The sequence below is a fragment of the Sitophilus oryzae genome, unplaced genomic scaffold (assembly GCF_002938485.1).
Source record: "Sitophilus oryzae breed Bouriz unplaced genomic scaffold, Soryzae_2.0 scaffold_1532_pilon_pilon, whole genome shotgun sequence".
NCBI lineage: Eukaryota > Metazoa > Arthropoda > Insecta > Coleoptera > Curculionidae > Sitophilus > Sitophilus oryzae.
Window position 1 is genome coordinate 1,092,513 of NW_022146206.1, and position 14,809 is coordinate 1,107,321.

General features: G+C 33.1%; 1 protein-coding gene across 1 annotated transcript in view; it reads left to right on the forward strand.

Annotated features, from left to right (window-relative positions):
• The window catches only part of LOC115878846, a 28,704-nt gene extending 18,563 nt beyond the window's left edge, over positions 1 to 10,141 (forward strand). The window contains exon 5 of the mRNA XM_030895464.1: positions 10,052 to 10,141. Coding sequence (XP_030751324.1) covers positions 10,052 to 10,141 — 90 coding nt within the window. The remainder of the gene's footprint in view (positions 1 to 10,051) is intronic.
• The last annotated feature ends 4,668 nt before the right edge of the window (positions 10,142 to 14,809 follow it).

Below are 14,809 nucleotides of genomic sequence, written 5' to 3' on the forward strand. Positions count from 1 at the left end.
TTTTGTCGGACATCTCTAATTGGAATACCGTGTATTTTTTGCATTAGCACGGTCGCAGACGGTTACTAATAATAATATTGTAGCGGGCGTTTTGTTAGTGGGGTTCTAGGTCATTCGTTGTTGCTATTACGGCGACGGCGACGACTTTCAAAGGCCATTTTGCTCGAACGCCTTTTTTCCTGTAATTTCTACTGTTTCGGTATTTAGATTTTATTCATCCGTAAATTAATAAACCATTGTTTTATTTTACATATCATTGCCACCTTTTGTGTTGCAGGAAATTGGGAACATTGAATGCACTATTTTAGTTTCAACCACATTTACCTAGTTACGAATGCATATCTGTAATATACTGGGAATATCGCTATTAAAATCCATCAATTTCAAAAAGTTTGCTCATTTGAAAATCGGGAAAGATAAATATCTCAGAGACTCTTTACACGAGCTCAAATTTGTCTAACCAACAACAAACACTTAATCTCGTCGTCTGATGCTAAAAATCGATATAAAAGCTAGTTAAAACCAATAAATCAACTAAGAGAATAACACTGAATGCTTTTTATACAGGATGGAAATGAATAACTGCAAAAAATCGAGAGGACGTATTGTTCATAAAAAATTGGCGCCGGGAGGCACGTTTAGCCGCCCATACTAAAATATATTAATAAAAAGTTGGTAGGCAGTTCTTTTAGTTTCCAAGTAAAGGAATTTTTCCAATTTTTTTTTATCTCAAAAACTGCGACTTTGACTGATTTTGATGTTATTACAATTTTTGTTCCAAATATTATTCCTAATCTTAAATTGAAAACCGCGTTTCGCTAGCTCTACTGTAATTTTGGAGTTACGATTTTTTAAAATTTTTAACCCCCTCCCATACCCCCTTACCAACCCCCCACCCCCACCAAAAACTAGCCAGATTCTCGGGTGCCACAGTATTTTTGTGACAAATTTGGTTAAAATCGTTTTAGCGGTTTTTGAGTTATCGTGTTACAGACGGACAGACAGACATAGAGACAGACAGACAGACCGACCGACAGACAGACAGACCGACAGACAGACCGACAGACAGACCGACAGACAGACCGACAGACAGACCGACAGACAGACCGACAGACAGACCGACAGACCGACAGACAGACCGACAGACAGACAGACAGACCGACAGACAGACCGACAGACAGACCGACAGACAGACCGACAGACAGACCGACAGACAGACCGACAGACAGACCGACAGACCGACAGACAGACCGACAGACAGATTTTGATGTTATTACAATTTTTGTTCCAAATTGTCCCCTCCCATACCCCCTTACCAACCCCCAACCCCACCAAAAAACTAGCCAGATTCTCGGGTGCCACAGTATTTTTGGTGACAAATTTGGTTAAAATCGTTTTAGCGGTTTTTGAGTTATCGTGTTACAGACGGACAGACAGACATACCGACAGACAGACAGACAGACAGACAGACCGACAGACAGACCGACAGACAGACCGACAGACAGACCGACAGACAGACCGACAGACAGACCGACAGACAGACCGACAGACAGACCGACAGACAGACCGACCGACAGACAGACGGACAGACAGACGGACAGACAGACCGGCAGACAGACAGACAGACAGACAGACAGACAGACCGGCAGACAGACCGACAGACAGACATACAGACCGACAGACAGACAGGCACCATGAACATATTTTGTATTTAGGTCATTTATGACCCAAATAACTCATTTTGAGTGAAATTAAAAAAACTTTTTTTGCCGATCTTAATAGCATACCACACCTATTGGTATGGTTGGCTAAAAATGTGATATTAGTTATTTTCTTATGCAGGTTTCACCAAAATTCCAATATACTTCTGAATTTTTATTTGCACAAATACGTTCACTAAGTAAAGCATACTGGATGTTTTTCAAAAGTGATTCACCCCTATAATTTTTTTATTTTTTCAGATAAAAAAACGACATTTGGTATGTTAGTTATTAAATAAATTATATGACATAAATAAGGGTTGATTCACAGGACATGACCACAATTTTTGATTTCTAAATGGTACCATCGGTATTTTTTTTATTTGATGGTGTCATATAATTCTGAATAGAATGGCATATCATATGTCAACTTTTGACATTTTCAATTAAAAAAATTGCATTTTAAATTTCATTCTAGGGTGCCATACCCAAATGTAACGACAATTTGACGCGAAATACCAAGTATGCGAAACCAAATTATTCGTAGAAAATGCTCTTTCCAAATATGCGAACGAGACACCCGCCTCATTCCTTTTGAAAAAAGTTGAGTTATGACTAAAAATTCGATTTGGGCATCTTTTAATCTGCCAGGAAGACACAAAATACATTAGGCGATCAAATGTATTTTTCCAAAGCTCCTTGATTAAAAAAATTAATGGTTTTAACACAGTTATAACATTCTAGATTAAAATTAGAAATGCTACTTTTTTTTAATTAAAAATGTCAACATTTTAAATATGATGTCATTCTATTCAGTATGTCATTTTTTATAAATTAAAGTAAAAAATACCGAGGGTACCAATTCAAAAATCAAAAGTTGTAGTAATTTCCGGTGAAACAGGAAGTGACTGAAAGAATTTCGTTTTTTATCTGAAAAAATAAAAAAGTTACAGGGATGAGCCACTTTTTAAAGCCACCCGGTATATTTCTAAATTAAGTTAATGTTTTACACCAGATTTTTGTATTTAAAAATTAATGGGAATTAAAAATATATTAAAATATTCCAAGTTGCCAAGTTTAAAATTAGAAATGCTACTTTTTTTTAATTGAAAATGTCAACATTTTAAATATGATGTCATTCTATTCAGTATGTCATTTTCTATAAATTAAAGTAAAAAATACCGAGGGTACCAATTCAAAAATCAAAAGTTGTAGTAATTTCCGGTGAAACAGGAAGTGACTGAAAGAATTACGTTTTTTATCTGAAAAAATAAAAAAGTTACAGGAATGAGCCACTTTTTAAAGCCACCCGGTATATTTCTAAATTAAATTAAAGTTTTACACCAGACTTTTGTATTTAAAAATTAATGAGAATTAAAAATATATTAAAATATTCCAAGTTGCTGTTGTTTTTTTCTAAAAAGTGTAAAATAATTGTTAAACATAATAACAAATTTTAACAGTTTTTTTATATTATTTGGTTTGGTTCAGACAGCCTTAGCCCATTTTAACGATTCTAGACAGGATGTTTGTTTAATGTTGACGACCGACTGATTTTCTCTCTTTTTTCGTGTTGATTCAACCGTCATATCGTTCTTTGCACGGTCGATCGACAAACTAATGATCCCTTTTACCTCTTTTACGAATTTTAAATCATCAAAATCATCACACACTGTCGAACTTTACATAAAACTTTTTTATTACCAGTTATATCTCTATTCATGCTTCGTAATCGTACTTTAATTTCTTTTTTTCTTCAGTTTTAAGAATTATGAAACAAGATCGTTATAAAAATTTAAGATATACACCTTATTAAATTATTCGATAAATAAATGTTATAAACTGTAGTAAAGATTTTACAGTTTTAAACTCTACAGGGATGTTTTAGTTTGGTATTTGTACATAATTTTTATTTTTTTAAGTTAAGGTATAGGATAATTTCAATATACAGTGTGTCCCAGGCTGAGCGTGCATTAGAAGTTTCTAGAGAACTACAACATCTAGCTCGGAGATCTTTTGCACATTATAGTTTCACAACGAGATCTATCGATTAAAAATATTTTCAATATGGCGGCACTTCCGGAAATACCGGAAGTTGACAGCAACTTTCTTATTTTAAATGGGTGCCCCCATTTTTTATTATGTACTTAAATTCTCTGTAAAATTTTATGAATTTTGATATTAAACACTCTATATCTAACATTAACCGTTTTTGAGAAAAAAAATATTTCAAATTTTTGAACGAAAAAAAAACTGCCTGTCAAAAATAAGTGTACAGCCTAAACGTCAAATTTAGTGATTACCACAGCCACTGTGCCATAAAGAAAAAACATGTGGCTATGTATTTCAAAAATTAAATTGTTCGAATGTCATATAATAATAGCCGCAGCTGTCATAGAATTGAGCGATTAAAAAATTATAATAAATATTTTTTTTTCAAATGGAAACACACTTTTTTTATTTCACTAGTGAAAAGGCTTTTCAATTCGTTACTTTTTAACTATACATGTTCCTATACTTAAAATAAATCGTTTTTGAGTTATTTAAGATTTAGTTTTAAATTTTTCTTGATTTTAACTAGTAGCCTATGACTTTAAACGTCAAGTAATGTAAAAGAACAGATCTGGCCATGTCATATTGTGACGCTTGGTTTAAAAAGCAGCATAATTTGCGAGCCAACTTTGCGCTGTTTTTTTTTCGATCATACGGAATATTATTAATACTATCAACTATTAGATATCACTAAAGAGCGAAAATACGAGATATATTTTTAAAAATACGCTTTTAAAGCTCTTAAGGTAGGCAGTATTTATACTATAGGAAATTCAAATATTTTCAAATCAATCAAATTCGTTTTTTGACAGATGGAAATAAATTGTCTGACCGTTTGACGCTGTCAAAGGAAGCTAGATAAAATCAAGAAATATATATGTTTTCAATCTTAAATATCTTAAACGATTTATTTTAGGTATAAGAACATGTATATGTATAGTTAAAAAGTAACGAATTGAAAAACCGTTTCAATAGTGAAATAAAAAAAGTGGGTTTCCATTTGAAACAAATGATTTATGATAATTTTTTAATCGCTCAATTCTATGACAGCTGCGGCCATTATTATATGACATTCGAACAATTTAATTTTTAAAATACAGGGTCCGGCAATAGTGCGTCGGGCATCTGTAGCTATTAGAATAAAAAACTTGAGAATTTTGTTTAAGTGCAAACCTAAAGTATGTACCAGGATGTATTTCAGGAAAATATTTTAACTTCTATAGGGTGGCTCAAAAAAGTGTGAGTGGACCTGGATGATTTTTTTTAAATGGAACACCCTGTATATTATTGTATTTTTGGCTTCCTTTCAGATCACTTTACATAACCCTAAGATATGAATAAATATATTTCGATAGTATCAGAGATATTAAAAAATAAATCAAAAATGTATATTTTTCAGCCCTTCTAAAAAAAATTATTAAAAATACAAGAACTGTTTTGAAATCAAAACTATATTAGGTATTTACTTTAGATGGTCTGTTCTTACTTTGCTATAAATATGGTAATCGTAAATCATACAGGATGTTCAATATTCTACGCCAAACTTTCTAAAATATAAAATATTTTTTCTTTGTTTTTTTTAAATGGAACACCCTGTATATTATTTTTTTATTAGACGGAGAATTAAAAAATGAACATTTTTTGTATTTAGAGTATTTCAAAATTTTTAATGGTTTCGCAGATACACGCAGTACTATTTCATATGGCGCTTTCAATGATAAAATACGAGAGAAAAATCATTGGGTGGCTTTGATAAAAATTTACTGTGGAAAATGCCATATGAAATATAAAACTGCAAATATCTGCGAAACCGTTAAAAATTTTGAAATACTCTAAATACAAAAAATGTTCATTTTTTAATTCTCCGTCTATTGATAAAATAATATACAGGGTGTTCCATTGAAAAAAACGAAGAAAAATTGTTTTATATTTTAGAAAGTTTGGTGTAGAATTTTGAACATCCTGTATAATTTACGATTTTCATATTTATAGCAAAGTAAGTGCAGACTATCTAAAGTAAATACCTAATATAGTTTTGATTTCAGAACAGTTCCTGTATTTTTAATAATTTTTTAAGAAGGGCTGAAAAATATATATTTTTGATTTATTTTTTAATATCTCTGAAACTATCGAAATATATTTATTCATATCTTAGGGTTATGTAAAGTGATCTGAAAGGAAGCCAAAAATGCAATAATATACAGGGTGTTCCATTTAAAAAAAATCATCCAGGTCCACTCACACTTTTTTGAGCCACCCTATAGAAGTTAAAATATTTTCTTGAAATACATCCTGGTACATACTTTAGGTTTGCACTTAAACAAAATTCTCAAGTTTTTTATTCTAGGAGCTACAGATGCCCGACGCACTATTGCCGGACCCTGTAGATAGCCACGTTTTTTCTTTCTGGCACAGTGGCTGTGGTAATCACTAAATTTGACGTTTAGGCTATACAAATTTTTTTTAACAGGTAGTTTTTTTCGTCCAAAAATTTTAAATAATTTTTTTCTCAAAAACGGTTAATGTTAGATATACAGTTTAACATAAATATTCATAGAATTTTACAGACAATTTAAATATATAATAAAAAATGGAGCCTCTCATTTAAAATAAGAAAGTTGCTGTCAGCTTCCGGTATTTCCGGAAGTGTCGCCATATTGAAAATATTTTTAATCGATAGATCTCGTTGTGAAACAATGATGTGCAAACAATCTCCGATCTGGATATTGTGGTTCTCTAGAAACTTCTAATGCACGCTCAGCCTGGGACACCCTGTATAAAAAATGTATTGTTTTGAACTAGGTGAAGAACTGTAATTATTGTTTAAAATTACGAAAAAAAGTATAAATATTCATAACAAATAAAAAATTCAGACTATTCTATATAGGAAAAAATGCTAACAAAAAAGGCAATAATATGCGCATTCAAATGCATCAAATTTTACCAAAAAATGCAAAAAATGCATAATATTAAGTTTGCTAAATCGTCCATTATTGTAAATATTATTATACTTTTTTTAATTTTTACGTTAGACACTTTGGGAAGAATGAAACTACAAGTTTGCAAAAATTACAATTAATTGTTATTTGACAATAATAGAACAATAATTTTTAGAAAACACAAGTTTCTTATTCATTCCATAACACACACACAGTCTACATAATTAATTAAAAAAACAAATGAAATGGGTAACACAACTATGCAAAATGGTATGTATTAAACATAAATTATGTCTGACAATAAGTATAAAAACAATGCATTAAGTGTTGTTAAACTTTTCTAGAAGGAAAATTTTTCTTTTGTCAGGAATGATAGGTCGTTCACAGAGGTGGAGGGTTCAGTCTCCTAATTGCTAAATATTTTTAAAAGGACGGAAGTGGAGAACGTAACCTAAAGATCAGAAGAGGACCACAATAGATCTGAAAATGTCGCAGTCGATCAGACCGATAGCCACCACGAAGACTCAAATCTATTCTAGTCCAAGCATAGGTATAACAATATTCGTATTGCCTCCAACTTTAAAAACGAAACACTCAAAAAGATAGGAAGGACATATTCCAGGAATGGATAAACGCGGATTGAAGAAGAAGAAGTAACATAGAGGATCGGAAAGTATAAAGAAGATAGACTGATCCAAGAATGAGAAGTGGACATAATTTACTTCCTGTGCAGTTGAATAGGATTGCTAACTGATTGATAACAATCAGTGGTAGAATATTTCTACCACCAGGCCGTATAAATCTAGTGGCTTAGGCCATGACTCTAGAATATGCTACTAATCACTCCAGAAATTTCATATAGACATTATAGATATAGACAGACATATCTTCTCCGATTTTTTAGCTTTATATACTTCTTTGTATTATTCTTATTTTCTTCGCAAGCTTCTTTTATATTTCGGGTTTGGATTTTGCCGAAGGAGGTCGTAAAAAATCCATCACCGGCTCCAAGAGAAAGGGTCGACCGAACGGAGAAGAGAGAACATTCCTCGCGGTCTTACCGATAATGGCATAGCAAATGTCCGTATAGCTGCAATTACCGAAAAAAACCCAAAAGAAAAGACGTTGGTTGAATGCAGCAGCAGCAGCGGTCTTTTTGCTGCTGCTGCTGGCCCATGTTTCCGGCTCTAGCTCTTCTCCTCTCTCTCTTTCCTTCTAACGGGGGACGGACGGCCCAGCGAGATGAACAGAGAGGAAGCGATAGAAAAATATGAGTAGGAACCGGCCCGGGTTGCAGAATTTGGAAGTGAATGACCGGCCGTAGACCTGGCACCGGCCGCAAATGCATTTTGGTGAATAGCCCACTGTGTCGTTCTCGGTTACGTGGTGCGTCCTTTCAGGGGCGACTCGTTTTGCTTTTCAGTCAATTTTTCTATGCACATTCTAAATGTTAATGAAATTGTCAGCTGTATATTTTACTAAGATTTATTTTGGAATGTTTGTTTTATACAGGGTGGTCCGAATTGTATTCCGGAAACTTCGGTAGCATATTCTGCACATTAAAATAAGTAAAAAAGTTTCTATAAATGTATGTCCTAAAACGCTTAGTTTTGGAGATGCAGAGTGTAGAAATTTCATTTTTATTTTGATTTTTTCCAAATAATTTCTGAAGTAGTCAATATTTGAATAAAAATTGACATCTGGGAGTTTTTTGATATGAGAAATTTGATTTTGATATCTATATGATTCCTACTGGTTTTTTCTCAAAAGCCTTGGTAGCGAGCCCCACCTATATGTGTTTTAACTGGTTTAAAGAGTAATAACTTTTTGTCCGTACCTGTATAAAACTACTGAGTAAAAGAATATACATTTACGACGTTCTCTACGTAGAAAAGATCCCTTGGTAAAAATCGTTACAAGTAATAGTTTTCGAGATATTTGGAATCGAAATTATTAATACCTGTCATCATTGACATAAATTAAACATGTTGACTAAATAGTTTAGATTGAAATTGTAAATTTGAAATGCTTTGTGTCAAAAGTTCAACAGAAACTGTGTTATCATCATTTTTTCGCAAAAAAAATTATGATTAATTTAAGAAAATAAAAATTTCTCAAATTTAATTTTTCAGTCAAATAACTACTCTCAACGTGTTTATTTTTTCTCAATAATGACATGTATTGACTATTTCGATTCTAAATATCTTGAGAACGGTTGCTCTTAGCGATTTTTACCAAAAGACATTTTTTACGTAAAAAGTCGCGCAGATGTACATTTTTCCTCTCACTAGTTTTATAGAGGTACGGACGAAAAGTTATTACTCTTCAAAACAGTTAAACACATGTAGGTGGCGCCCCCTACAAATCGGAGTCATATTGATATAAAAATCAAATTTCTCATGTCAAAAAACTCCCAGACACCAATTTTCATCCAAATATTGACGTTACTTTAACTTTTTGACGTTTGAAATTATTTGGAAAAAATCGAAATAAAAATGAAACTTCTACACCCCGGTATCTTCGAATTTAAGCATTTTAGGAAATACATTTATACGAACTTTTTTATTTATTTTCATCTACAGAATATGCTGCCGAAGTTTTTGCAATACAGTTCGGACCACCCGGTATATAGTTTATTACTATTGAAAAGGGTAAGAATGAAAATAATGTTTATAAAGTCTGCCCACCGAGTCAAGGAAGATTTAGTGATGAGCGAGATCTTGCACACAAAATAATGTTTATAAAGTCTGTTCAATAAGAAAGTTAAGATTTTGTCAGACGGCATCCAAAAAAAGAGCAGAAAATGCAATTGATCACGACCTGGCTAGAAAAGGAGCGAACACTTCGCTAACTGGACCAGAACCGTTCTGCTTTCCAAGTGGAGATTAATTTAAATCGGAACACAAGAACCTGGAATTACCTACAGAACCTACCTCTAATATTGCTATAACTATGCTTGGACTAGATTAGATTAGATTCTTCGTGGTGGCTATCGGTCTGATCTACTGCGACATTTTCAGATCTATTGTGGTCCTCTTCTGATCTTTAGGTTACATTCTCCACTTCCATCATTTAAAAAATATTTAGCAATTAGGAGACTGAACTCTCCGCTAAGCTCTCTGTCAACGACCTATCATTGCCTATTACACAGAACCGCACATTTGCCAGGCTGTCGCAAGGACATAAAATGTGTTTCTTATAAAATGCCGTTTCTTACCAAAGGATTGGTTAATGTCTAGTTTTGTACCGTTGCCCAAGAAACCCAATGCCAAATAATGTTCCGACCATCGAACAATTGCCCTGATGAGTCACACACTGAAAGTGTTTTTGAGAATTATTTATAATAGAATTTTTGCTAAGGTGGACTCAGAAATCAGTGATATCCAAGTAGGGTTTAGAAGAGGCATGGGTACGAGGGAGGCTCTGTTTAGCATAAATGTCTTAGCATAGAGATGTATTGATATGAATCAGAACCTGTATGTGTGTTTTATAGAGTTTGAAAAGGCTTTCAATAAAGTTCAACATCATAGACTAATTGAAATACTTAAAGGCATGAATATCGATAGCCGAGATATCAGGATAATAACAAATCTTTATTGGGGGCAAACAGCGAAGGTTATAGTGGAAGACCAACTTTCTGATGAAGTAAAGATTCTGAGCGGCGTTTGTCAAGGATGTATACTTTCTCCGCTATTGTTTAATATATATAGCAAATCAATTTTTCGGGAGGCCTTGACTAGTAGAAAGGAGGACATCACTATTAATGGGCAGGTCTTAAATAATATGCGGTTCGCGGACGATACCGTCCTTATAGCATTCAACGTGGAGGGTCTGCAAACACTTCTACAAAGACTAAACAACACGTGTAGAGTCTATGGCCTGAAAATGAAACCTAAGAAAACTAAATTTATGATCATCACTAAGAGAGAAGATGTCCAAGCCAATGTTCTAATAGATGATACACCTATGGAGAGAGTACAAAAATATAAATATCTAGGCAGTTGGTTGGCCGAAAACTTGGATCAATCGGCAGAAATAAAAGCTCGAATAGAAATAGCCAGAGCAGCCTTTGTAAAACTGCAGTGGAGACATCAACTTAAAGCTTAGATTAAGAATGCTAAGGGGTTACATATTTGCAACTCTACTCTATGGTTCAGAGGCTTGGACACTTAAAAAGGCCGAAATGGAGAAGCTTGAGGCATTCGAAAGATGGTGTTTTCGGCGTATGCTGAAGATTGCATGGACTGACAAGGTTACAAATGTAGAACTGCGACGCAGAATTCTGAAGGACGAAGAGGTGATTAACACCCTTAAAAAGAGAAAACTTGAGTACTTTGGACACATAATGAGAGAACCTAAATATGCCCTGCTGCAGAACAGAATAGAAGGAAAGATAAAGGACAGAAGGAGCCAAGGAAGAAGAAGAACATCATGGCTCAAGAATTTGAGAGAATGGTTTGGAATGACTTCAAACCAGTTATTCAGAGCAGCCGTTAACAAAGTTAGAATTGCCATGATGATTTCCAACCTCCATTAGGAGATGGAACCCGAAGAAGAAGAAGCCGTTTCTTCTTTAGTTTGAGAGAATTTGCACATGACTTTGTCTGTCAATCCTTTTAGCTTTAGATGCCTATTCAGCTTAAAATGACCTGTTTGTAGATCCACTACAGCTTTGATAGCGTAACATAAACTTGTGTACCGCAAGATATCCCATGGGTGATGCCTTGTTTGTCTTCAAATTATTGCTTTATACAAAACTCAAATATATTTTTATTTGGTAAAAGGACATGTAGAATATTATGTTGATTCTATGTGGATATATAGCATAGTGCCAACTTATTTATTTGAGTATCATGTAAACGACCATTCTTCCTGCGAGACTCATAGAAGTCGTTACAAGTTAGATAGGTAACCTAGTAAGGCAATCCTTGAAAATCCTATAGTAAGGAAAAATTGAAGTTCCTCAATAATATAATATATTATTTGTAATTAATAATATATAAAGTGTAGTTAGTAAATAGTTATAGTTAATATGGAGGAGAAGATGATTTTGGATATATATGAACCAAATGGAGAGTTTTTCGAAATACTTTAATATAAACACTACAATTTGCTATCAACGGATATTGAAACAGACTACAGAAATATAGGTATTTTTTTTGGCAATTAATTAAATAAACTTTAATGTATATATCGAATACAGGGTAATATAAATGTTTGGCACAGCAACAAGATGAAAAATCTAAACACAACACAAATTAGAAGAAGTCTGATATACGAAATTAGTTTTAAGAGAGTATAAAACCTTGCTCTGGTATAAATAACTGTTTAATAGGCACAAAAGATAATCTGTGTGATAACAATCCAGGTTTTTTTTCCAATTCTGTCCAAAAATAAAATTTATTATGAATCAGCTGCTAAAAAGTAAAGCTTGTTAACTCCTTACAACGTGTCAAAACGAAGAGATTCAAAAGTTAATGACAACAACTTAATGTTTGAGCCACCGTATATAGCGAACGATCTAGACGAGAGATTACGATATCGAGAAAAAAATCGTCTACGAACTGAACAAAACTGGGCGAGTTTTTGGCATGGCAGACAATTTACATCCGCTATTGTTTGTTTTAAGCAGTCGTTACCCAGCAAACATCTTAGACGGTTTTTAGGAGGTCGCAGAACCCGCTCAGCCCAGGCCTTTCCCTCTCCGTCTCGCTCTTTCATCCCATGGTTTTTCGGCTGGCGAATCATTACGAAGAGACCACTAATTGCTGTTTCAGGAATTCTAGATTTAGAGGTCAGACTGTCGAGACGATGCTATTTGTACAAGCAATGAAAGAGGTGTTGTTGCAAATAATGACGTAGTCTTCGGCTGCAAATGGCAATGTGCTAGAGCTATTGCTTGGTCCGGTTGTTTGTAAACAACGAAGGCCTCGGTTCGGCTAAAATATTAAATATTTAAGAACATTTAAAAATATATTTAATTTCATAATTTACATTATTAATGAATTAAATTATAAGACGTTATAAGGTATATTTGTATTATATTAAACTAAAGTATTGGACCAATATCAGAATAAGGGACTGTTGAAATTGAGAGAAAATACCATATGCAGATTCTGTCAATCAGGAGAAGAAACTGCAGAACATATTCGACATCAGTACGATAGTCTCTCAAATATGTGGTTCTTTGTACTAGACAATGATTCAATGAAAGTCATTGCTAAAGATCTATATGGAATATTTTGCCTCCTAGTTTAGGATTTTTGAAAAGGAGATGACCTACATACCTACAAGAATAGGACCACAATAGATCTGTAAAGATCGTAGTGAAACAAATAATTAACATTATTCTACTATTTTTTCAAATTCAAATTCAAATTTCTTTATTAGACCCCATTAAGTTTTGCAGAATAATATTAGTATTAATAAATGTGTGTCTAAAGGGATCGCACCGCGATTAAAAAACCGATACAATGGCACAAAGTGCCAGAGTGGTGCGACCCCAAATACAAAATAGAAATAAATTAAATTATAGAAATAAACAAAATTAAAAAAATTTAAATTATATAAAAAAAGTGAAAATATAATTTTATCAGGGATGAGCGGAGATAAGCAGAGAGGCATAATGAAACAGTGTAAAAACCGGAACAGCAACCAATGACGGGCATATCAGAAGAATGAAATCTTGCGTTGCCGAACATATTGTTAATAAAGAACATTGTATAGATCTTAATAATTTAAAATTAATTAAACAAGTCTCAAATTACAGACAATTAGATGCATATGAAAGCATCAGAATTAATAAATGTAAAGATAGTATGAACAGGTCTGTCCAATTACATCAAGTTCTTTGTTCCTACTACTCTAGTGGCGGAAATCTAAATGTTACGCTCAGTGGGCTCTGACTCGGTTGGCTAGATTTTGCCACGCCCACTCGGTGCCCACTTAGTCAATATGACTCGTATTTGCAGGGGGCGCCAGCTACATGTGTTTTAACTGTTTTGAAGAGTAATAACTTTTCGCCCGCGCCTGTATAAAAATATTGAGTAAAAAAGTATACATTTCCGTACAACCGTTCTCAAGATATTTAAAATGGAAATAGTCAATACATGTCATTATTGACAAAAAATAAACACGTTGAGTAGATAGTTATTTGACTGAAATCATAAATTTGGAAAATTTTTATTTTTCTAAATTAATAATAAATTTTTCTGCGAAAAAATGATAATAAAACAGTTTCTGTTGAACTTTTAGTACAAAAACATTTCAAATTTATGATTTCAGTCTAATAAGCATTTAGTCAACATGTTAAAATTATGTCAATGATGACAGGTATTGATAATTTCGATTCCAAATATCTCGAGAACCATTACTCGAAAAGATTTTTACTAACAGACCTTATTTACGTAAAAAATGTCGTAAATGTATATTTTTTTACTCAGTAGTTTTATACAGGTACGGACGAAAAGTTATTACTCTTCAAACCAGTTAAAAAATGTAAGTGGCGCCCTCTACAAGTAGGAGTCACATTGACATCAAAATCAAATTTCTCATATTAAAAAACTCCCAGATACCAATTTTGATCCAAATATTGGCATTACTTCATAAATTATTTGGAAAAAATCGAACTAAAAATGAAACTTCTACACCCTGTATCTCCGAAACTAAGTATTTTAGGACATACATTTATACGAACTTTTTTACTTATTTTTATTTGCAGAATATGCTGCCGAAGTTTCCGGAATACAGTTTGGACCACCCTGTATATACAGTTTATTATTATATTATATACTATTATTATTATTATATTATATAACTTCATAGTTCTTATTTTGCTACTTTCACTTTTTGTGCCACTCCTGTGTTAACGTATTTTAAACAAATATAGACGTCAAAAGTGGATTTCAATATACATAACTGATTTTCTACATATGGACATGTAGAAAATGTAGGTAATTGTTTGGTGTAGAAAATTAATATTCTACTTGTAGAAAATACGGTAGAATATAAAAAATTATCTACCTACCCAACCCTGTTGTTCAGTGTTCTATTTGGATTGCAACCGAAGTGTTTCTCGTTTATTTGAAAACAGAGCTGCAACAAGTCAGTTTGAATAAG